Here is a 24329-nt window from a genome sequence, read left to right on the forward strand (position 1 = left end):
GTGAGAGTGATGAAGACAAAGAGGAGGAGAGACAGGAGAGAGTGATGTAATCAAAGAGGAAGAGAGACAGGAGAGAGTGATGAAGACAAAGAGGAGGAGAGACAGGAGAGAGTGATGTAATCAAAGAGGAAGAGAGACAGGAGAGAGTGATGTAATCAAAGAGGAAGAGAGACAGGAGAGAGTGATGTAATCAAAGAGGAGGAGAGACAGGAGAGAGTGATGGATGACAGGGCGGGTCTTCATACTGATATAAGTCACAGTGTTGATGTTACAGACAGACAGATGCAGATTTAATCAGACATGGAGAAGCTTCACAGGTGTCTTCTGCTTTTACTGGGTAAAGGTCAACATCAGCGTTTCATGTTCTGTCTTTAAACTCATATTTTACAACATCTCAATTTATTATCATATTATTTCAATTTTGACACTCTTCTGGTGTTGTTAAGTTATTTCTTTACTCTGTGTTCAAATTTTGTATTATTTAGTTAAATATTGTGAAATGTTGATATATAATATTGCAGAATATTGTTAAAATAAGTTGTTTTGATGTTTTTACACAGGACTTTTATCAGTTCAGGAGAAGGCCAAAGGAACAGAAGGTAAGAAACTTAAACACATTGAACAGAGTAATAAACAGTATTTTGAAGGTTTCTGTAATAGATAACTTGTGTTTTATTCCTGAAACATTGTCAGAGAACTCCGCACGATTGGGTGTAAGCAGTCAGTCATCAGATTTCGACAGTTTTTTCTCCTCATATGCTGTTGATGGTCGGCTTGATTCCTATACCCATACAAATGGAGACACAGACCCGTGGTGGAGAGTCGACCTGTTAAACGTGTACAAGGTCAACAGAGTGCTCATCACTAACAAAAACAGTGATTATTATTATACTCGGATAAATGGGGCTGTGATTCGTGTTGGAAATAATTCTCAAGACTTTTACAGCAACCCCATGTGAGGCTTTTCTTTGACTTTTGATCATTGATTCAGAAGAAATAGAAACAAATATCAACTGTCTATTATCTTCTGTAGATGTGCTGTGATTTCTACCATTCCATCCGGTGCCACTGAGACCTTCTATTGTGGTGGTATGAAGGGACGTTATGTACACATTCATATTCCTGGAGATGGCAAGATTCTGACCGTCAGAGAGATTGAAGTCTATGGGTTCATAGCAGGTAAATGACTCTTGTACAGCACATCAAGCTAAAGCGTTATGTCATGTCAAATCATGTGTTTAAAAGCTCACAACAGTAATCCACTCTGATGCTTTAGATATTAAAATATCATGAAAGGTTTGAATCTGTCATTTAAACATGAAGAAACACTGGACGTGTGTAATCTCAGCAGCTTGTTTTACCTCCTCTCAGCATGCGTTTAGTTTCTCAGTCGAGGGGAAAGTATGTCAGCCCGTTTAAGCCAGGTTTGGGATTTTTATATATTTAAAAGTCAAAATTATGACTTTGTATCTCACAATAATGAGACAGTTATTCAAAAAAAATCTAGACCCTGTTGGAAATGGGCTTCCATAGGAAAGAGAGCGATTCAGTATGTGTAGTGCATTTCTCGATTTAATATCACGTATTGCATTAAGCTGTTTCCTTACAATGGGCTAAATGGGGGAGAAAACGCTTGGTGTAAGATGATTCACAGAATAAGAGCTTGTGTTTGACAGCAGCTAGTGTTTGACAGTAGGCGTGTTTGACAGTAGGCGTGTTTGACAGTAGGAGTGTTTGACAGTAGGAGTGTTTGACAGTAGGAGTGTTTGACAGTAGGAGTGTTTGACAGTAGGAGTGTTTGACAGCAGCTAGTGTTTGACAGTAGGTGTGTTTGACAGTAGGTGTGTTTGACAGTAGGAGTGTTTGACAGTAGGAGTGTTTGACAGTAGGAGTGTTTGACAGTAGGCGTGTTTGACAGTAGGAGTGTTTGACAGTAGGAGTGTTTGACAGCAGCTAGTGTTTGACAGTAGGCGTGTTTGACAGTAGGCGTGTTTGACAGTAGGCGTGTTTGACAGTAGGCCAGTTTGACAGCAGCTAGTGTTTGACAGTAGGCGTGTTTGACAGTAGGCGTGTTTGACAGTAGGAGTGTTTGACAGTAGGAGTGTTTGACAGTAGGCGTGTTTGACAGTAGGCGTGTTTGACAGTAGGAGTGTTTGACAGTAGGCCTGTTTGACAGCAGCTAGTGTTTGACAGTAGGCGTGTTTGACAGTAGGAGTGTTTGACAGTAGGAGTGTTTGACAGTAGGCGTGTTTGACAGTAGGCGTGTTTGACAGTAGGAGTGTTTGACAGTAGGAGTGTTTGACAGTAGGCGTGTTTGACAGTAGGCGTGTTTGACAGTAGGAGTGTTTGACAGTAGGCCTGTTTGACAGCAGCTAGTGTTTGACAGTAGGCGTGTTTGACAGTAGGAGTGTTTGACAGTAGGAGTGTTTGACAGTAGGCGTGTTTGACAGTAGGCGTGTTTGACAGTAGGAGTGTTTGACAGTATGCGTGTTTGACAGTAGGCGTGTTTGACAGTAGGCGTGTTTGACAGTAGGAGTGTTTGACAGTAGGAGTGTTTGACAGTAGGCCTGTTTGACAGCAGCTAGTGTTTGACAGTAGGCGTGTTTGACAGTAGGAGTGTTTGACAGTAGGAGTGTTTGACAGTAGGAGTGTTTGACAGTAGGAGTGTTTGACAGTAGGAGTGTTTGACAGTAGGAGTGTTTGACAGTAGGCGTGTTTGACAGTAGGAGTGTTTGACAGTAGGAGTGTTTGACAGTAGGAGTGTTTGACAGTAGGAGTGTTTGACAGTAGGAGTGTTTGACAGTAGGAGTGTTTGACAGTAGGAGTGTTTGACAGTAGGAGTGTTTGACAGTAGGAGTGTTTGACAGTAGGCGTGTTTGACAGTAGGCGTGTTTGACAGTAGGCGTGTTTGACAGTAGGAGTGTTTGACAGTAGGAGTGTTTGACAGTAGGCGTGTTTGACAGTAGGCGTGTTTGACAGTAGAGGTGTTTGACAGTAGGAGTGTTTGACAGTAGGCGTGTTTGACAGTAGGCGTGTTTGACAGTAGGCGTGTTTGACAGTAGGCGTGTTTGACAGTAGGAGTGTTTGACAGTAGGCGTGTTTGACAGTAGGCGTGTTTGACAGTAGGAGTGTTTGACAGTAGGAGTGTTTGACAGTAGGCCTGTTTGACAGCAGCTAGTGTTTGACAGTAGGCGTGTTTGACAGTAGGAGTGTTTGACAGTAGGAGTGTTTGACAGTAGGCGTGTTTGACAGTAGGCATGTTTGACAGTAGGCGTGTTTGACAGTAGGAGTGTTTGACAGTAGGAGTGTTTGACAGTAGGCGTGTTTGACAGTAGGCGTGTTTGACAGTAGGCGTGTTTGACAGTAGGCCTGTTTGACAGCAGCTAGTGTTTGACAGTAGGCGTGTTTGACAGTAGGAGTGTTTGACAGTAGGAGTGTTTGACAGTAGGAGTGTTTGACAGTAGGAGTGTTTGACAGTAGGCGTGTTTGACAGTAGGCGTGTTTGACAGTAGGAGTGTTTGACAGTAGGAGTGTTTGACAGTAGGCCTGTTTGACAGCAGCTAGTGTTTGACAGTAGGCGTGTTTGACAGTAGGAGTGTTTGACAGTAGGAGTGTTTGACAGTAGGCGTGTTTGACAGTAGGCGTGTTTGACAGTAGGCGTGTTTGACAGTAGGAGTGTTTGACAGTAGGAGTGTTTGACAGTAGGCGTGTTTGACAGTAGGCGTGTTTGACAGTAGGCGTGTTTGACAGTAGGCCTGTTTGACAGCAGCTAGTGTTTGAAAGTAGGCGTGTTTGACAGTAGGAGTGTTTGACAGTAGGAGTGTTTGACAGTAGGAGTGTTTGACAGTAGGAGTGTTTGACAGTAGGCGTGTTTGACAGTAGGCGTGTTTGACAGTAGGAGTGTTTGACAGTAGGAGTGTTTGACAGTAGGCCTGTTTGACACCAGCTAGTGTTTGACAGTAGGCGTGTTTGACAGTAGGAGTGTTTGACAGTAGGAGTGTTTGACAGTAGGCGTGTTTGACAGTAGGCATGTTTGACAGTAGGCATGTTTGACAGTAGGCGTGTTTGACAGTAGGAGTGTTTGACAGTAGGAGTGTTTGACAGTAGGCGTGTTTGACAGTAGGCGTGTTTGACAGTAGGCGTGTTTGACAGTAGGCCTGTTTGACAGCAGCTAGTGTTTGACAGTAGGCGTGTTTGACAGTAGGAGTGTTTGACAGTAGGAGTGTTTGACAGTAGGAGTGTTTGACAGTAGGAGTGTTTGACAGTAGGCGTGTTTGACAGTAGGCGTGTTTGACAGTAGGAGTGTTTGACAGTAGGAGTGTTTGACAGTAGGCCTGTTTGACAGCAGCTAGTGTTTGACAGTAGGCGTGTTTGACAGTAGGAGTGTTTGACAGTAGGAGTGTTTGACAGTAGGCGTGTTTGACAGTAGGCGTGTTTGACAGTAGGCGTGTTTGACAGTAGGAGTGTTTGACAGTAGGAGTGTTTGACAGTAGGCGTGTTTGACAGTAGGCGTGTTTGACAGTAGGCGTGTTTGACAGTAGGCCTGTTTGACAGCAGCTAGTGTTTGAAAGTAGGCGTGTTTGACAGTAGGAGTGTTTGACAGTAGGAGTGTTTGACAGTAGGAGTGTTTGACAGTAGGAGTGTTTGACAGTAGGCGTGTTTGACAGTAGGCGTGTTTGACAGTAGGAGTGTTTGACAGTAGGAGTGTTTGACAGTAGGCCTGTTTGACACCAGCTAGTGTTTGACAGTAGGCGTGTTTGACAGTAGGAGTGTTTGACAGTAGGAGTGTTTGACAGTAGGCGTGTTTGACAGTAGGCGTGTTTGACAGTAGGCGTGTTTGACAGTAGGAGTGTTTGACAGTAGGAGTGTTTGACAGTAGGCCTGTTTGACAGCAGCTAGTGTTTGACAGTAGGCGTGTTTGACAGTAGGAGTGTTTGACAGTAGGAGTGTTTGACAGTAGGCGTGTTTGACAGTAGGCGTGTTTGACAGTAGGCGTGTTTGACAGTAGGAGTGTTTGACAGTAGGAGTGTTTGACAGTAGGCGTGTTTGACAGTAGGAGTGTTTGACAGTAGGAGTGTTTGACAGTAGGAGTGTTTGACAGTAGGAGGTTTTGACAGTAGGAGTGTTTGACAGTAGGAGTGTTTGACAGTAGGAGTGTTTGACAGCAGCTAGTGTTTGACAGTAGGTGTGTTTGACAGTAGGAGTGTTTGACAGTAGGAGTGTTTGACAGTAGGAGTGTTTGACAGTAGGAGTGTTTGACAGTAGGCGTGTTTGACAGTAGGCGTGTTTGACAGTAGGAGTGTTTGACAGTAGGAGTGTTTGACAGTAGGCGTGTTTGACAGTAGGCCTGTTTGACAGTAGGCCTGTTTGACAGCAGCTAGTGTTTGACAGTAGGCGTGTTTGACAGTAGGCCTGTTTGACAGCAGCTAGTGTTTGACAGTAGGCGTGTTTGACAGTAGGAGTGTTTGACAGTAGGAGTGTTTGACAGTAGGCGTGTTTGACAGTAGGAGTGTTTGACAGTAGGAGTGTTTGACAGTAGGCGTGTTTGACAGTAGGCGTGTTTGACAGTAGGAGTGTTTGACAGTAGGAGTGTTTGACAGTAGGCCTGTTTGACAGCAGCTAGTGTTTGACAGTAGGCGTGTTTGACAGTAGGAGTGTTTGACAGTAGGAGTGTTTGACAGTAGGCCTGTTTGACAGCAGCTAGTGTTTGACAGTAGGCGTGTTTGACAGTAGGCGTGTTTGACAGTAGGCGTGTTTGACAGTAGGAGTGTTTGACAGTAGGAGTGTTTGACAGTAGGCGTGTTTGACAGTAGGAGTGTTTGACAGTAGGAGTGTTTGACAGTAGGAGTGTTTGACAGTAGGAGTGTTTGACAGTAGGAGTGTTTGACAGTAGGAGTGTTTGACAGTAGGAGTGTTTGACAGTAGGAGTGTTTGACAGTAGGAGTGTTTGACAGTAGGAGTGTTTGACAGTAGGAGTGTTTGACAGTAGGAGTGTTTGACAGTAGGCGTGTTTGACAGTAGGCGTGTTTGACAGTAGGCGTGTTTGACAGTAGGAGTGTTTGACAGTAGGAGTGTTTGACAGTAGGCGTGTTTGACAGTAGGCGTGTTTGACAGTAGGCGTGTTTGACAGTAGGAGTGTTTGACAGTAGGCGTGTTTGACAGTAGGCGTGTTTGACAGTAGGCGTGTTTGACAGTAGGCGTGTTTGACAGTAGGAGTGTTTGACAGTAGGAGTGTTTGACAGTAGGCGTGTTTGACAGTAGGAGTGTTTGACAGTAGGAGTGTTTGACAGTAGGCCTGTTTGACAGCAGCTAGTGTTTGACAGTAGGCGTGTTTGACAGTAGGCCTGTTTGACAGCAGCTAGTGTTTGACAGTAGGCGTGTTTGACAGTAGGAGTGTTTGACAGTAGGAGTGTTTGACAGTAGGCGTGTTTGACAGTAGGAGTGTTTGACTGTAGGAGTGTGACAGTAGGCGTGTTTGACAGTAGGAGTGTTTGACAGTAGGAGTGTTTGACAGTAGGCCTGTTTGACAGCAGCTAGTGTTTGACAGTAGGCGTGTTTGACAGTAGGAGTGTTTGACAGTAGGAATGTTTGACAGTAGGAGTGTTTGACAGTAGGAGTGTTTGACAGTAGGAGTGTTTGACAGTAGGAGTGTTTGACAGTAGGCCTGTTTGACAGCAGCTAGTGTTTGACAGTAGGAGTGTTTGACAGTAGGAGTGTTTGACAGTAGGAGTGTTTGACAGTAGGCGTGTTTGACAGTAGGAGTGTTTGACAGTAGGAGTGTTTGACAGTAGGCGTGTTTGACAGTAGGCGTGTTTGACAGTAGGCGTGTTTGACAGTAGGAGTGTTTGACAGTAGGAGTGTTTGACAGTAGGAGTGTTTGACAGTAGGCGTGTTTGACAGTAGGAGTGTTTGACAGTAGGAGTGTTTGACAGTAGGCGTGTTTGACAGTAGGCGTGTTTGACAGTAGGCGTGTTTGACAGTAGGCGTGTTTGACAGTAGGAGTGTTTGACAGTAGGAGTGTTTGACAGTAGGCCTGTTTGACAGCAGCTAGTGTTTGACAGTAGGCGTGTTTGACAGTAGGAGTGTTTGACAGTAGGAGTGTTTGACAGTAGGCGTGTTTGACAGTAGGCGTGTTTGACAGTAGGCGTGTTTGACAGTAGGAGTGTTTGACAGTAGGAGTGTTTGACAGTAGGCCTGTTTGACAGCAGCTAGTGTTTGACAGTAGGCGTGTTTGACAGTAGGAGTGTTTGACAGTAGGAGTGTTTGACAGTAGGAGTGTTTGACAGTAGGAGTGTTTGACAGTAGGAGTGTTTGACAGTAGGCGTGTTTGACAGTAGGCGTGTTTGACAGTAGGCGTGTTTGACAGTAGGAGTGTTTGACAGTAGGAGTGTTTGACAGTAGGAGTGTTTGACAGTAGGCGTGTTTGACAGTTGGCGTGTTTGACAGTAGGAGTGTTTGACAGTAGGAGTGTTTGACAGTAGGCCTGTTTGACAGCAGCTAGTGTTTGACAGTAGGCGTGTTTGACAGTAGGAGTGTTTGACAGTAGGAGTGTTTGACAGTAGGCGTGTTTGACAGTAGGCGTGTTTGACAGTAGGCGTGTTTGACAGTAGGAGTGTTTGACAGTAGGAGTGTTTGACAGTAGGCGTGTTTGACAGTAGGAGTGTTTGACAGTAGGAGTGTTTGACAGTAGGAGTGTTTGACAGTAGGAGTGTTTGACAGTAGGAGTGTTTGACAGTAGGAGTGTTTGACAGTAGGAGTGTTTGACAGTAGGAGTGTTTGACAGTAGGAGTGTTTGACAGTAGGAGTGTTTGACAGTAGGAGTGTTTGACAGTAGGCGTGTTTGACAGTAGGCGTGTTTGACAGTAGGAGTGTTTGACAGTAGGAGTGTTTGACAGTAGGAGTGTTTGACAGTAGGCGTGTTTGACAGTAGGCGTGTTTGACAGTAGGCGTGTTTGACAGTAGGAGTGTTTGACAGTAGGCGTGTTTGACAGTAGGCGTGTTTGACAGTAGGCGTGTTTGACAGTAGGAGTGTTTGACAGTAGGAGTGTTTGACAGTAGGCGTGTTTGACAGTAGGCGTGTTTGACAGTAGGAGTGTTTGACAGTAGGAGTGTTTGACAGTAGGCCTGTTTGACAGCAGCTAGTGTTTGACAGTAGGCGTGTTTGACAGTAGGCCTGTTTGACAGCAGCTAGTGTTTGACAGTAGGCGTGTTTGACAGTAGGAGTGTTTGACAGTAGGCGTGTTTGACAGTAGGAGTGTTTGACAGTAGGAGTGTTTGACAGTAGGCGTGTTTGACAGTAGGAGTGTTTGACAGTAGGAGTGTTTGACAGTAGGCCTGTTTGACAGCAGCTAGTGTTTGACAGTAGGCGTGTTTGACAGTAGGAGTGTTTGACAGTAGGAGTGTTTGACAGTAGGAGTGTTTGACAGTAGGAGTGTTTGACAGTAGGAGTGTTTGACAGTAGGCCTGTTTGACAGCAGCTAGTGTTTGACAGTAGGAGTGTTTGACAGTAGGAGTGTTTGACAGTAGGAGTGTTTGACAGTAGGAGTGTTTGACAGTAGGAGTGTTTGACAGTAGGAGTGTTTGACAGTAGGAGTGTTTGACAGTAGGCCTGTTTGACAGCAGCTAGTGTTTGACAGTAGGAGTGTTTGACAGTAGGAGTGTTTGACAGTAGGAGTGTTTGACAGTAGGCGTGTTTGACAGTAGGAGTGTTTGACAGTAGGAGTGTTTGACAGTAGGCGTGTTTGACAGTAGGCGTGTTTGACAGTAGGCGTGTTTGACAGTAGGAGTGTTTGACAGTAGGAGTGTTTGACAGTAGGAGTGTTTGACAGTAGGCGTGTTTGACAGTAGGAGTGTTTGACAGTAGGAGTGTTTGACAGTAGGCGTGTTTGACAGTAGGCGTGTTTGACAGTAGGCGTGTTTGACAGTAGGCGTGTTTGACAGTAGGAGTGTTTGACAGTAGGAGTGTTTGACAGTAGGCCTGTTTGACAGCAGCTAGTGTTTGACAGTAGGCGTGTTTGACAGTAGGAGTGTTTGACAGTAGGAGTGTTTGACAGTAGGCGTGTTTGACAGTAGGCGTGTTTGACAGTAGGCGTGTTTGACAGTAGGAGTGTTTGACAGTAGGAGTGTTTGACAGTAGGCCTGTTTGACAGCAGCTAGTGTTTGACAGTAGGCGTGTTTGACAGTAGGAGTGTTTGACAGTAGGAGTGTTTGACAGTAGGAGTGTTTGACAGTAGGAGTGTTTGACAGTAGGAGTGTTTGACAGTAGGAGTGTTTGACAGTAGGAGTGTTTGACAGTAGGAGTGTTTGGCCGTAGGCCTGTTTGACAGCAGCTAGTGTTTGACAGTAGGCGTGTTTGACAGTAGGAGTGTTTGACAGTAGGAGTGTTTGACAGTAGGAGTGTTTGACAGTAGGAGTGTTTGACAGTAGGCGTGTTTGACAGTAGGCGTGTTTGACAGTAGGCGTGTTTGACAGTAGGAGTGTTTGACAGTAGGAGTGTTTGACAGTAGGAGTGTTTGACAGTAGGCGTGTTTGACAGTAGGCGTGTTTGACAGTAGGAGTGTTTGACAGCAGCTAGTGTTTGACAGCAGCTAGTGTTTGACAGCAGGCGTGTTTGACAGCACGCGTGTTTGACAGCAGGCGTGTTTGACAGCAGCTAGTGTTTGACAGCAGCTAGTGTTTGACAGTAGGCCTGTTTGACAGCAGCTAGTGTTTGACAGCAGCTAGTGTTTGACAGCAGGCGTGTTTGACAGCACGCGTGTTTGACAGCACGCGTGTTTGACAGCACGCGTGTTTGACAGCAGGCGTGTTTGACAGCACGCGTGTTTGACAGCACGCGTGTTTGACAGCACGTGTGTTTGACAGTATAAAAGTATGTAAAGTGTGTAAACAGTTCAATTTGATGTTACGTAGTTGAGGAAATGGCGGCCAACGGCCCCATCAATTGTTTTCTTTGGCTGGTTTCTAGCGGCTCCTGGGCATTTGTGTGAAAAGTAGTTGTGTGTGTGTGTGTAGTACAATGTTTAAAGAGTATTAAATTAATACTAATGTACAGAGTAAGACCAGTTACGGGTGCAGCCATGTTTAAACGCGCACAAGTTAATATTAGATAACAATACAGTTTTCGTTCATAGGATTGGGTGCCTAGTTATAAGGCAGACAGGTTTATTGTGAACGTTGGTGTTTATATGGAGTTGTGTAATACAGCTTAACTGCAAATGAGAAATATTCTGTTATAAAAAGTGAACACTTATAACATGTATGGTGATTACAAAAATATTATATCAATAATAGACAGAAAATATGAGTTAAAATGAAAATGGTTGTTTTGTGGTTCATACAAATTTTCTATGCTTGGAAAATATGGGATGAGACGTTTTTGTGGAAACAGACTTTTGAAGAAAATATGGCTACATGTTATTCATATGTGGATATAACCTGTGCTTCAATGTAAAGCAGACAAAATAACAGAAATAATTCATGATTGCAGATATAATGTTAAAATGATGTTAAAAATAAAAGATAATCTGAGTGATTGGAGAATGAGCTACTCTGCGTCGCTTATTTCTTTGCAATATTTCCAATATTTCCAGACCTCCTATCAGAGGATTATCTATATATCTGCCAGCGGAGACCTAGTCGGGACCCGCTACATATGCAATAAGAAAAAGCCATGACACACATATATATTTTTTTTTAATTCTTGGAGGCGCTTGCCAGCAGAGGCGTCACTAGGCCCTTAAGCCCCCCTAAAAATTATTAGATTAATTAATTTGTGATCGCTTCAGTCCCCTTTAAAAACTCATTTGAAACGGCGGCGCGATGCGTCAAGTTTCGGCTCCTCCCCTGATCTAAGTCTGCATGGATTCAGCGCGTTATTCAATCCGCAGGGGCGCCGAGCGGAGCGAACATCACAAAGTACAAGGTGTGTGTGTGTCCATTTATTGATAGATTGCTATGATATGACACCTGCATCGGTATAGTTCTTGTAATTTCAGTTTACATAATGTTACTGGACCAATACACGGTTAGGTTTCTCATCCAATACCTGTACGTCTTCACTGCGTTTATCCCTTATCACAGCGTGATACTGTTTTTTTCTTCCAACAAAAATGAAGCGATTAAAACCCATGCAAACATACTTTAGAAAACGATCATGATTTATTTTTTGATTTACTTTTTAACATTTAAAACATATTATTGTGTATCTCGGCATTACATTATGCAGCCATGCACAGAAATGGTTAAATACACACATCATTGTCTGAAAGCAACAAATGGCAGAGAGAGAGAAACATCATGTGAAGTTATTTTGTTTTGTTTTAATAGATTTTTTTTGTGTTGAGTAATAATGAGTGTATCGTGATACATTCGAGTAAGAGTAGAGTAAAGGGATTTGTGTTTTATTTTAGGTAATTGATTTATAGAAGTGGCAAATTGATAATTCATGTTGTTACTTTTAATTACATTTTTTACATTTTTACATTTTAGTTGGCAGACGCTTTTATCCAAAGCGACTTACAGTGCACTTATTACATTACATAATTAAACGTTTGTACTTGTGTTTGTACAGTGAATAATGAATCAGGAAGTCTTCTCACATCTAAATGTTTCAAAATTTGTTTACAGTGTTGTATATGGCTCAGTCAGTACTCCTACTACCATATATGAAATACAGGGAATACAATGAAATAGTGAATAGCAATAAGGCTAGTGGTGTACAACCCTACCCTAATAGTCAAATAATTTTTTTTTAATCATACCCTTATTGGGGGCTAAGCCCCCCTAAAATGAAAATCTTAGAATCGCCCCTGCTTGCCAGTATTAAATTAAACTGAACAACCACTGAGACATAATCGTGGCAAAATGTAAAGAGTACAGTCCGGACTAATATATTATTGTAGCAGATGAGAAGGGGAAGGACTAATGCAAACGATGATATCATGTGATTTCTGATTGCTGAACAATGTGAAGGACAACTCAAGATCGCTGTACAAATATTTGAGTCAGATGTATAATTGTTAGAAGAACTCTGAGTGTCTCCCTTTGACTGCACGAGCAAATAAAGATCACATTTCTTGACACCCGGTACCCTGCTTCTGAGATTTCTTTCTGCATTGGAAGGTCGATTCCCCACAACATACACAGCAATTTTTTTCCAGATCTTTAGCAGACATTTTTCAGACGTCCCTGTGCTGTATGAAAAACTATTACGTGGATTAAACGTTAAGCGTGTCTTAACGTACCTAAACACACAGCGATCAGTGACAAGCACACTTCTGTCAAACACGCCTACTGTCAAACACTAGCTGCTGTCAAACACGCCTACTGTCAAACACACCTACTGTCAAACACGCCTACTGTCAAACACGCCTACTGTCAAACACTCCTACTGTCAAACACTCCTACTGTCAAACACTCCTACTGTCAAACACACCTACTGTCAAACACTCCTACTGTCAAACACGCCTACTGTCAAACACTAGCTGCTGTCAAACACTCCTACTGTCAAACACTCCTACTGTCAAACACACCTACTGTCAAACACTCCTACTGTCAAACACACCTACTGTCAAACACACCTACTGTCAAACACTCCTACTGTCAAACACGCCTACTGTCAAACACTAGCTGCTGTCAAACACGCCTACTGTCAAACACTAGCTGCTGTCAAACACGCCTACTGTCAAACACTAGCTGCTGTCAAACACACCTACTGTCAAACACTAGCTGCTGTCAAACACGCCTACTGTCAAACACTAGCTGCTGTCAAACACACCTACTGTCAAACACTCCTACTGTCAAACACACCTACTGTCAAACACTCCTACTGTCAAACACGCCTACTGTCAAACACTAGCTGCTGTCAAACACGCCTACTGTCAAACACTAGCTGCTGTCAAACACGCCTACTGTCAAACACTAGCTGCTGTCAAACTGGCCTACTGTCAAACACGCCTACTGTCAAACACGCCTACTGTCAAACACGCCTACTGTCAAACACTCCTACTGTCAAACACTCCTACTGTCAAACACTCCTACTGTCAAACACTCCTACTGTCAAACACGCCTACTGTCAAACACTCCTACTGTCAAACACTAGCTGCTGTCAAACACTCCTACTGTCAAACACTCCTACTGTCAAACACTCCTACTGTCAAACACTCCTACTGTCAAACACGCCTACTGTCAAACACGCCTACTGTCAAACACTCCTACTGTCAAACACTCCTACTGTCAAACACTCCTACTGTCAAACACGCCTACTGTCAAACACTAGCTGCTGTCAAACAGGCCTACTGTCAAACACTAGCTGCTGTCAAACTGGCCTACTGTCAAACACGCCTACTGTCAAACACACCTACTGTCAAACACACCTACTGTCAAACACACCTACTGTCAAACACTAGCTGCTGTCAAACACTCCTACTGTCAAACACTAGCTGCTGTCAAACAGGCCTACTGTCAAACACTCCTACTGTCAAACACTCCTACTGTCAAACACTCCTACTGTCAAACACTCCTACTGTCAAACACTCCTACTGTCAAACACGCCTACTGTCAAACACTAGCTGCTGTCAAACAGGCCTACTGTCAAACACTAGCTGCTGTCAAACTGGCCTACTGTCAAACACGCCTACTGTCAAACACTCCTACTGTCAAACACACCTACTGTCAAACACACCTACTGTCAAACACTAGCTGCTGTCAAACACTCCTACTGTCAAACACTAGCTGCTGTCAAACACGCCTACTGTCAAACACTCCTACTGTCAAACACTCCTACTGTCAAACACTCCTACTGTCAAACACTCCTACTGTCAAACACGCCTACTGTCAAACACTAGCTGCTGTCAAACAGGCCTACTGTCAAACACTAGCTGCTGTCAAACTGGCCTACTGTCAAACACGCCTACTGTCAAACACTCCTACTGTCAAACACACCTACTGTCAAACACGCCTACTGTCAAACACGCCTACTGTCAAACACTCCTACTGTCAAACACTCCTACTGTCAAACACTCCTACTGTCAAACACGCCTACTGTCAAACACGCCTACTGTCAAACACGCCTACTGTCAAACACTAGCTGCTGTCAAACTGGCCTACTGTCAAACACTAGCTGCTGTCAAACAGGCCTACTGTCAAACACTAGCTGCTGTCAAACTGGCCTACTGTCAAACACGCCTACTGTCAAACACTCCTACTGTCAAACACTAGCTGCTGTCAAACACGCCTACTGTCAAACACTAGCTGCTGTCAAACACTAGCTGCTGTCAAACTGGCCTACTGTCAAACACTAGCTGCTGTCAAACAGGCCTACTGTCAAACACTAGCTGCTGTCAAACTGGCCTACTGTCAAACACGCCTACTGTCAAACACGCCTACTGTCAAACACGCCTACTGTCAAACACTAGCTGCTGTCAAACACAAGCTCTTATTATGTGAATCATCTTACACCAAGCGTTTTCTCCCCCATTTAGCCCATTGTAAGGAAACAGCTTAATGCAATACGTGATATTAAATCGAGAAATGCACTACACATAATTCAAGAAACAAACTAGACTCATAGAAAACTGTGATAAAGAAATGAGTGAAGTGTACTTTATGATTTCTTGTTGAGTGAACCCTCTTCTGGTGACATGAAGTGACTGGACTAATCTCTGAATCGCTCTCTTTCCTATGGAAGCCCATTTCCAACAGGGTCTGGATTTTTTTTGAATAACTGTCTCATTATTGTGAGATACAAAGTCATAATTTTGACTTTTAAATAAATAAAAATCCCAACCCTGGCTTACTGTACATCCTGTACATCTTTTGAAACAATGTACTCGGGAGCCATGCGGAGTTGCCCATGCTCTTAAACACGAGGCCTGTGAGATACTAATACTGTACAATGTATGATATTATAACACAGCGCGTGATATAAAGCACGAGGCACAAGCTGACTTTATGTTTCAATGTTTGACATTAACCGTTTTAATGTTATAATCTAAAACCGTACAATTGATTAAATGTTTTGTATTAATAATCTAATAAATTTACCCTATAATTGATTACATGTTTTATTATACCCTAAAATCTACCAGATGTACAAACATTTTATAAACGTTTGTGAAAGAGCCGTTTACATATGTGACCCTGGACCACAAAACCAGTCTTAACTAGCGGCAGAACATTTAAAGGAATCAGCAAAAATACATTGTATGTCTCAAAATGATTCATTTTTCTTTTATGCCAAAAATCATAAGGATATGAAGTAAATATCATGTCCCATGAAGATCTATTTTACATTTCCGACGGTAAATATATCAAAACTTAATTTTTGAGAGTAATATCCTATGCCATTTTCTCGATATTTAGATTTTTTGAACCCTCAGATTCCAGATTTTCAAATAGTTGTATCTCAATCAAATATTGTCTGCTTATTTATTCAGCTTTTAGATGATGTACAATTCTCAATTTTCGATAAATTGACCCTTAAGACTAGTTTTGTTTTTTGTATGTAAAAAGGTCACTTTTGAATGATATTGGCGCCCTCTATCGGACAGTTTACGCTACTGTGTTTGAATCAATATTCCGGTGAAGCACACGTGACTTATTCTTGTCATTTCATTCATTTGTGCAAAGTCTAAACTAGCTGTCAGTCATGTGTCGTTGGTGTTCAGACATGCGCCAATGCTAATGGCAGAAGTTAAGGTGATCTTCACTTTTATCTGGTCTCATTTCTATAAGTTTTTTGTCCAAACTGTGTTAGAAACTAAAGTAAGTAGCTAAATACTTCATTATTCTCTTAGTTGTTAGATTTGACTCCTTTTGAGTTATTTGTTCATCTTCTGTACGTAGTGTTATTCTGTGCACACAGAATCTCAATTGGATGTTAATATGAACATAAAACACCTTTGATTGCAACTTTTCTAAATGTTGAATTCTAGTTTTCAGAGGTTTGATTTAAAGATAATACTTATTAATCTGTGGTCATTTACACCTGTTGTAATTGTGTAAAGACATTCTTATGGGTCCGTGGACGTTTTAGTCATTTGATATCCTATTTGAAATAAATTAATGGAAAATGAAAAATGACTCGTTCTTTCATTTTTCGTTTGCCGTTTAAAAAACGGATTTCGAAATCAATTTGGCATTCGTACATGTGGGCGGCGCTATAACGCCCCTTTCACCCGATTGGTCAAATCGTACCATTCTGTACGGCCTTAATTCTGCCCGTCAGAAGAATTCACCTCCAGTTGTTCGTATTTTGGTGTATTGTCGCAACGCGAACCAATGCTTATTGTCAACTGTGCGTGATATTTACGCAGAAATCGTAAATCGTGTTGTACTGTACGACATTTAAGAGATTACAAGCCATGCAGTGTGCTGTATGCTATTACTTCGACATCTAACACCCCTTTCATAGACGTTGATCGCAGAAAAGTGCTGTATAATTCCATGAGAGTGCTGCTGTCAGTGGGATTGATCTAGAAATGTTCCTATTTGTTGTAGTAGAAGTATTAATAAAGTTCCCTGCATCACAAAGCGCCCTGTGTAAACAAAAGGCAGGAACAATGCCATAAGGGGTCTGATGACAAGTAAAGTGGCTATAAAGACAAGCGAGCAATTTATGTTCCTCAATTATTTAAAAAAAATAGGATATTAACTTTGTCTGAGGCTAAAAGTCTGCCTGGTTCCATCACCGGACAACACTCCCCATAATCCTTTGCACCACTCTCACCTGATCCCCATCATCTGGACACTATTCCCATCGCCTGTCTACCCCTTGTTATCTGTCTTATTTAAATTCTTCCTTTGGTCTTGTTATTTGTCCGGTGTTGAATGTGTTTATGGTGTTGTGCTTTTTCCTGTGTTTCTGTGGATTAAATTATACCAGTTTGGAGTATCTGATTGTCTTGAGTGTTTGCTTCACAAACCGTGACATCTGTATGTAAGTGTCTCTGTCCACACATAGACTACTGTACAGACTCGACTTTCACCTGAAAATTTAGATGTGCTTGTTTTTCTCAACAAAACTAATCTGCTTAATTAATGGGTTTTTCATTTTGTTTATTCAGAAATTGTTACAAAATCTAAACGATAAAACTAAAACTGTATTGATGATGGGAGAGTCTACCCGCTACGCAAAGTCTTCTTCAGCTCATCCCAAAGATTCTCAATAGGGTCAAGGTGTGGGCTCTGTGGTGGCCAATGAGTGAAAATGATGAATATGTTTCCTTAACCACTCTTTCACAATTTGAGCCCGATTAATCCTGGCATTGTCATGTTGAAATATGCCCGTGCCATCAGGAAGGAAAGAATCCATTGATGGCCTAACTTGATCATTCAGTCAACTGACCTCATTCTCTGGGCACATAACGTTGTTGAACCTAAACCTCAAATCCAATGGGAGGCTCTTACCTATTTGCTTAGTTGAATTCATGCTGTTGTTGACTGTTTTTGAACGGGCAGTGTATATAACTCTGCTTTATAATTGGGTTTCTCATTCGGTCTGCATGAGCTTATTCAGAAATTGTTACAAAACCAAAATGATAGAAATATATATTTACATTAACATTTAGTCATTTAGTAGACGCTTTTATCGAAAGAGATTTACAGAGAGTTCAGGGAGCAATAAGCGACATGTCAAACAGGAGCAATCACACAATAGGTACTGATACAAATAAGCCAAAGATAATTTAGATAATATCTACAGTACACATGGATGTCCAGTTCACAGCATATCTTCAATACTGTAAGACAACAGAAGCCCTAGTTTAGGCACAACACGGTTAGCATATCTATAAATCTGGTCACCTACAGATAGTCATTCCACCACCAAACACACACACACACACACACAAACACACACACACACTGCACCCTCAAGCTTAATCTCAAACATTTCCAAAACATAGTGATATGTACATTCTCACAACCTAAAGCTGTTATTTTATACTGGTAACAAAGAGTCAATGTCTAAACTAAAAACTAAAACAAAAGACAAATGCTAAAACTATTGTTAATCATACATACAGTGAGGGAAATAATTATTTGATCCCCTGATGATTTAAGTTTGCCTGCTTACAAAGAAATGAAGGGTCCATCATTTTTATGGTAGGTGTATTTTAACTGATAGAGACAGAATATCAACAACAAAAAATCAGGGGGAAATGTTATATAAAGGTTATAAATTGATTTGCATTTCAGTCAGTGAAATAAGAATTTGATCCCCAAGCAAAACATAACTTTGTACTTTGTTGAGAAACCCTTGTTGGCCAGCACAGAGGTCAGACATTTCTGATAGTTGGTCACCAGGTTTGCACATGTGTCAGGATATATTTGAGTCCACTCCTCTGTCAATCTTTAAGGTTTCTTGGCTGCCGCTCAGTAAATTGGAGTTTTAGCCTCCTTCACAGATTTTCTATAGGACTAGGGTCTAGAGACTGGCTATGACATTTAATGTTCGTCTCCTTAAGCCACTCTTTGGTTGACCATAGTGGTGGAGAGGTTGAAATGGGAGATACAGATTCTGTTGGCAGGCATCTTTTATATATATATATACATAACAAGATGATTTAGGAGTACTGTCTTAAAGTGACAGGACTAATCTGTGGGCCATGTAGGCACATTACCAATCTTTGGGGACAGAATTCTTGCTTGTTGGAAGGGGATCAAATACTTTTTTCACTGACTGAAATGCAAATCAATTCATAACCTTTATTTCCACTGATATTTTGGTTGATTTTCAGGTTCTATCAGTTAAAATAAACCTAAACATTATAGATGCTGCATTTATTTGTGAGCAGGCAAACTTACAAAATCAGTGTTGGGATCTAATAATTATTTCCCTCACTGTACAAACATACATGCATACTGGACATATAATTTACTCAGATCACAATAATTATTGGGCAGAAGAATATTGATTGAATTATTTATTATTGGAATATACTGTAACTGATCAATAATTTATTTATTTATAATAACTACACCAAAGGATGTAATTGAAGATATCTAGTTGGAGCTAAGGAATCCACCCCTTCACATGTTTTTATAGATGACATGAACTATTTCTCCTTAAAGAATGTTCACAATCATCATTACACAATGCTGTTTTAAGTTCAGCAATGTTCATAAACGTGCACTATAAAATTGTTGCTGTTGAAAGAAAATTATTTGTGATAAATTGACTCAAATTTCTAAAACATTTCAGGTCACATTTCGTTTGGTTCCATGTGATGTTGTGAGAATAAAATAAACGTTTTTGCAGAATTAAATTTTGTGTTTTACAAACTAACATACACATCTGCATGCAGGCTCCCAACTGTGCAGATTCATGATGTTCCTTATGTGTGATGTTTGTTCTCAGAAATACAGCTACAACATATTCATACTTTATCTGTATGGAGAGTGGATAAATTAGATTGAAAGAGGCTGACACCCCCTCTTGTGGACAGCATTAAGAATTATGGTCATCATGGAATTTTTGGAGTTTGATCTAAATGATCTGTATCAAAGTTCGTGATATAGAGCCTATTCATCCACTTTTTTATAACAATAAACATTAATATAAGTGAAACTTGGCCAAACTTGGATCAGGAGTAGACTTTGAACTTATAGCGCATTAAGAGAGAGCGCATTAGGCCACGCCCACACCGGGGAAACAATCCAACAGACTTTCTATTGCGGGAAAATGCATCCTTGTCATTTCTGATTTATAACAAAAAACATAACAATGCCTAAACTGCTGTGTGACGGGTTCACAGTAAACAAGAGAAAGTCCAGTGAGCACGTCCCTCTTAACCTAGCGGGTCTAAGATATGCGAGGCTGTCTGATGGTTCAAGTAAACATATTTTAAAGTGCAAACACTTGTCAGTATCGCACTCGTACAGACTCTTAATCTGCTGGGTAGAATTAAGGCCGTACAGAATGGTGAGCGATTTGACCAATCGGGTGAAAGGGGCGTGACAGCACCGCCCACATGTACGAATCCCATATTGAGTCCGAAATCCGTTTTTTAAACGACAAACGAAAAATGAAAAATCGGGGCGAAATCTAATTTTTCGTTTGTTGAACTAAACGAAAAATGAAAAAACGAGTCATCTTTCAGTTTCCGTTAATTTATTTAATATAGGATATCAAATGAATAAAACGTACACGGACCGTGGTTTATTGTTCTGCATCAACATTCTGCAGCGGCTGCCACACTTTAAACGCCACCTTTACACTTTCACACAACATAGACTCTTAATGATAAACATCTATGTGCTTTCTTCTATAAAACATTTTAAATCTCATGGCTGTACTACAGGAGCAAACAATAAAACAAGTCTTTCTCTCTCTCATTTATTAGGAAACGTGGCATTAGATGGAGTGGCAACACAATCCTCAACGTATGAAGACTGGTCTGCTGACAGAGGAATTGATGGTAATCGAGGTCTTGTGGAGCAGAACACCAGCTGTACTGAAACCGCTCCTGGGAATAATGACCCGTGGTGGAGACTGGATCTGCATGACGTGTACTGTGTGAACAGAGTCGTCATCACAAACAGATTTGACTGTTGTTCAGAACGACTAAACGGAGCAGAGATTCACATCGGAAACTCTCTGGAGAACAACGGCAACAACAATCCCCTGTGAGAATCACAACAGAAACATTCACCATCACATCTCACGTCTCTCTATGTCTCTCTCTCTCTCTCTCTCTCTCTCTCTCTCTATCTCTCTCTCTTTCTCTCTCTCTCTCTCTTATTTTTCCTGTTTTTTCCTTGCATAGACAGTGTTGTAAAGTGGGTTTTCCTTTTTTTTCATGGCACATGAAAGAGTTGGCTTTGACAACATCGTCTGAACAAAGCCGTGGTTGTATTTTTAAACTCCGACACTCTGGTTAATGGTTCTCAGTCGGAAAAGGGTGGCTTGCCCACTTCAGGTAGATGGAGAGTTCCTGCATCTAGTGGAGGAGTTCCAGTATCTGGGGGTCTTGTTCACGAGTGAGGGAAGGATGGAACGGGAGATTGACAGACGGATCGGTGAAGCTTCTGCAGTAATGCAGTCGCTGTACCGTTCTGTCGTGGTGAAGAAGGAGCTGAGCCGCAAGGCGAAGCTCTCGATTTACCGGTCAATCTACGTTCCAACACTCACCTATGGTCATGAGCTGTGGGTCATGAACTAAAGAACAAGATCCCGGATACAGGCGGCCGAAATGAGCTTTCTCCAGAGGGTGGCCGGGCGATCCCTTAGAGATAGGGTGAGAAGCTCTGTCACTCGGGAGGAGCTCAGAGTAGATCCGCTCCTCCTCCACATCGAGAGGGGCCAGCTGAGGTGGCTCGGGCATCTTTTCCGGATGCCCCCTGGACGCCTTCCCGGGAAGGTGTTCCAGGCATGTCCCACTGGGAGAAGACCCGGGAAAGACCTAGGACACGCTGGAGGGACTATGTCTCCCGGCTGGCCTGGGAACGCCTCGGTGTCCCCCCGGAAGAGCTGGAGGAAGTGTCTAGGGAGAGGGAAGTCTGGGCATCCCTGCTTAGACTGCTGCCCCCGCGACCCGGCCACGGATAAGCGGAAGAAAATGGATGGATGGATGGATGGTTAATGAGTTGACTGTGAGCGGAATATATGTGAAAGAAACGTCGTACTAAAGTGACCGTCTCTTATGTGCCACGTAAAGTTTGCAATAAAGTCATCCTCAAGGAGCTTCAGAGGTTAAGTAAGATCTCAAGCCCAGTAAAAACGATTCCCCTCTTTTGTAAATATGCTGCGCTAAAACACGTTCTTTCTTTAAGGCGGCAGGTTTACATGTTTTTGAATTCCCCTGAATGAACATGGGAAGTTTCTTTCCGTGTCATTCACGCTGAGTGTGTTCATGGTGTACCATAGTACTGATAGCATGAGGTGCTTCGATTGAGGAGAATTGGGCCATAAACGCTTTGCATGTCCGCACAAAGATAAACAACAAGAATTGTTGAAGAATTCCATTAAGGACAAAAGCTTAGGCCGCGCCACAGGGGCCTATTGTGCACTACCCACCTCCTCAAAAACACATTTTTTAAGTCCATAATGACTATAATGGTATATTAAAATGTTACTGTTGTAATATTTGGGATGCACTAGACTACCTGTTTCAGCCGCATATGAAAATGAACGCATTTTAAAACGATGCAAATACAATAAAGAACCCTGTGTGTGTGTTCTACTGAGCATTAACATGTGTTTCATCAGGCATGTGATCAGCCCACGACAAAAGAGAAGGAAGACCGCACACACCCTCCCCAACTCCAATCCCCCAAAATAGTCTTTAATGTTACTAATTTAATGTCACATGATTGAAAACTGGCAAATGTTTGCCAACAATAGATATTTTTCACTTAGCAACACAAAATCAAACTATTATAATTAGCAATTTTGGAAATATCAGTTCAAATGTTTATTAGTTTAACAGTCACCTAAACAATATTGATTAAAACAGGTTGATGCGTTGAGCAAATATCTTATGCTAATGTCAAATAAAATGGTATTAAAAATGGCACCTCTTGAGTAGTTTATGTTAGACATACTTAACATTTTATTGTAATCAGAAATAATTCATCAAACAACAATTGAACACAAAGCGCCCTCAAGAGACTTCCATACACAGACACTAGATGGCGCATTACGTCATTCATACAGAGTTTGTCCGCATTAATCTGCATCTAATAAAAGGTGCAAACGCTTCATGTTGCATTTTTTATTCATTTAAATGTTTGCATGCAGTAGAGTCTTCAACGCGTTTATATTAAACAGTGACTTGATCGGCCATGTGTATAGTTTTAAGCCATTAAATCGAGGAATGGACTATTTTAGTGTATAGATAATATTAAGTATATCACATTGCGTCTCAACTTCTTGACTCGGGATACATTACAAAACTTGTTCAGTTCTTCACTTAATTAAAAACGACACGACAGACTTTAGAGTACTAAAACAGCTGAGTTTGGCGTTGAGTTTTCACGGACTCTTTTTGTGGTAGGGCTGATACGTCTTTATGGCGCCGATTGGTGGATCTGATCATTAGCTCTCCTATCAGCTGATATGGGGGTGTATATATATCCCGTGTTAAAGGGGTTTTGATTCTACTAGTCCCGCCCCTTTCTTTTGCTTCGGCGTTACATCCGGTCGTCTAACAGGTATGTAGAGATGTTGACTGTGTTATGGATAGCATTTTGTAGCTTATGTTAGCGATTCCTTGCAGAACGGCACGTTAAGAGAAACCTTGTGACTGACATTTGGTTGGCGTCGCCCCTCTACAGGTAAATGCACTGGCGGTGGTGGGGTGATGTAAGATTGTGCCAGAGTTGATACCATACTGGCTTTGTGTTTACAGGCGAAAGCTTGAGTGAGCTGGAATTGAGCTTGGGTATCCGTTGCGAATATTTTGGGGGTTGGCTGTGTGTGTACCATATAAACTGAACAAGTTGTCCCTCGCACATTTGCACGATTACCTGACCCACGGAGTCACGAGATCGGATGTGTACGGTACGTGGGTTAAAACCTCTTCCCTGTTAGCCAGTGGAAGGTGTCACTAACACATTCTATTTAGAGTTGATGACGATCTTGCGGCTTTTGGCGACTTGCGTGAACTCCGCCTACAGATTGTTGCACGAGCCGCAGCCGTCCCGACATTCATCTCTTGTTGCTTATCAGGGGTGGGGAGATTATTCATGGTATGTACTGGGATAGTTTTGTCAGGATTGTAAGTTAGTTTAATCGATCTAACTATTTATTGTATTACCAACAGATTGGCCGTGCCTCTACCAACGAGTAGTTTTTACGTTTTGGAGCTACCTGAGAGTTATCCGGAGGCGCTGTTGCTTTACCATATATTATTGTTAATTTTCTTTTGTTTCATTTGAATTGTTGGTTACGTTTGCTGTTTATTTTATTTTATTATTTTTGTTTTGCTTTTATTCTTACCTTACCTGGTTGGCATTACTGTTTTTATGGTTTGCTTTCTTATGGTTAAATTCTGTAGTGGCATATTCCATTTAATTTGATTCTATCATATTGTTTCCTTCATATTTGTATTTTTTTTTGTATTTTGTGAAACTGCATTGTGGTGGGCAAGTAGAGCGCCTACTGCTATATCTCACTGTAGTGCTCCGTACCCGTAGGGTGCCTGTACCCTCGAAGTTTGTGCCAAACCTGTCTCTATTTTATCCCTTCACAGGGGCTGAGGGCCGAAGGCGGGCCGAGCTTGGTGTGGTGGTGTTCTCCACTAGTGCTGTGGTGTGTGTGTGCGCGTGAGCGTGTGTACCCCGGTGTAACCAGTGTGAGGTGTGGTGTGACCTAGTGTGTCCCTAAACCC

The 24329-nt window shown here is 42.0% G+C and overlaps 1 protein-coding gene across 1 annotated transcript in view; it reads left to right on the plus strand.

Moving 5' to 3' along the window:
* Nucleotides 1–300: 300 nt before the first annotated feature.
* LOC130425714 (uncharacterized) overlaps nucleotides 301–24329 on the plus strand; it is a 30666-nt gene continuing 6637 nt past the window's right edge. Inside the window, exons 1-5 of the mRNA XM_056752086.1 lie at nucleotides 301–337; nucleotides 561–599; nucleotides 694–955; nucleotides 1034–1179; nucleotides 20343–20625. Coding sequence (XP_056608064.1) covers nucleotides 301–337; nucleotides 561–599; nucleotides 694–955; nucleotides 1034–1179; nucleotides 20343–20625 — 767 coding nt within the window. The remainder of the gene's footprint in view (nucleotides 338–560; nucleotides 600–693; nucleotides 956–1033; nucleotides 1180–20342; nucleotides 20626–24329) is intronic.

The sequence above is a fragment of the Triplophysa dalaica genome, chromosome 7, assembly GCF_015846415.1.
Source record: "Triplophysa dalaica isolate WHDGS20190420 chromosome 7, ASM1584641v1, whole genome shotgun sequence".
Classification (NCBI taxonomy): Eukaryota; Metazoa; Chordata; class Actinopteri; order Cypriniformes; family Nemacheilidae; genus Triplophysa; species Triplophysa dalaica.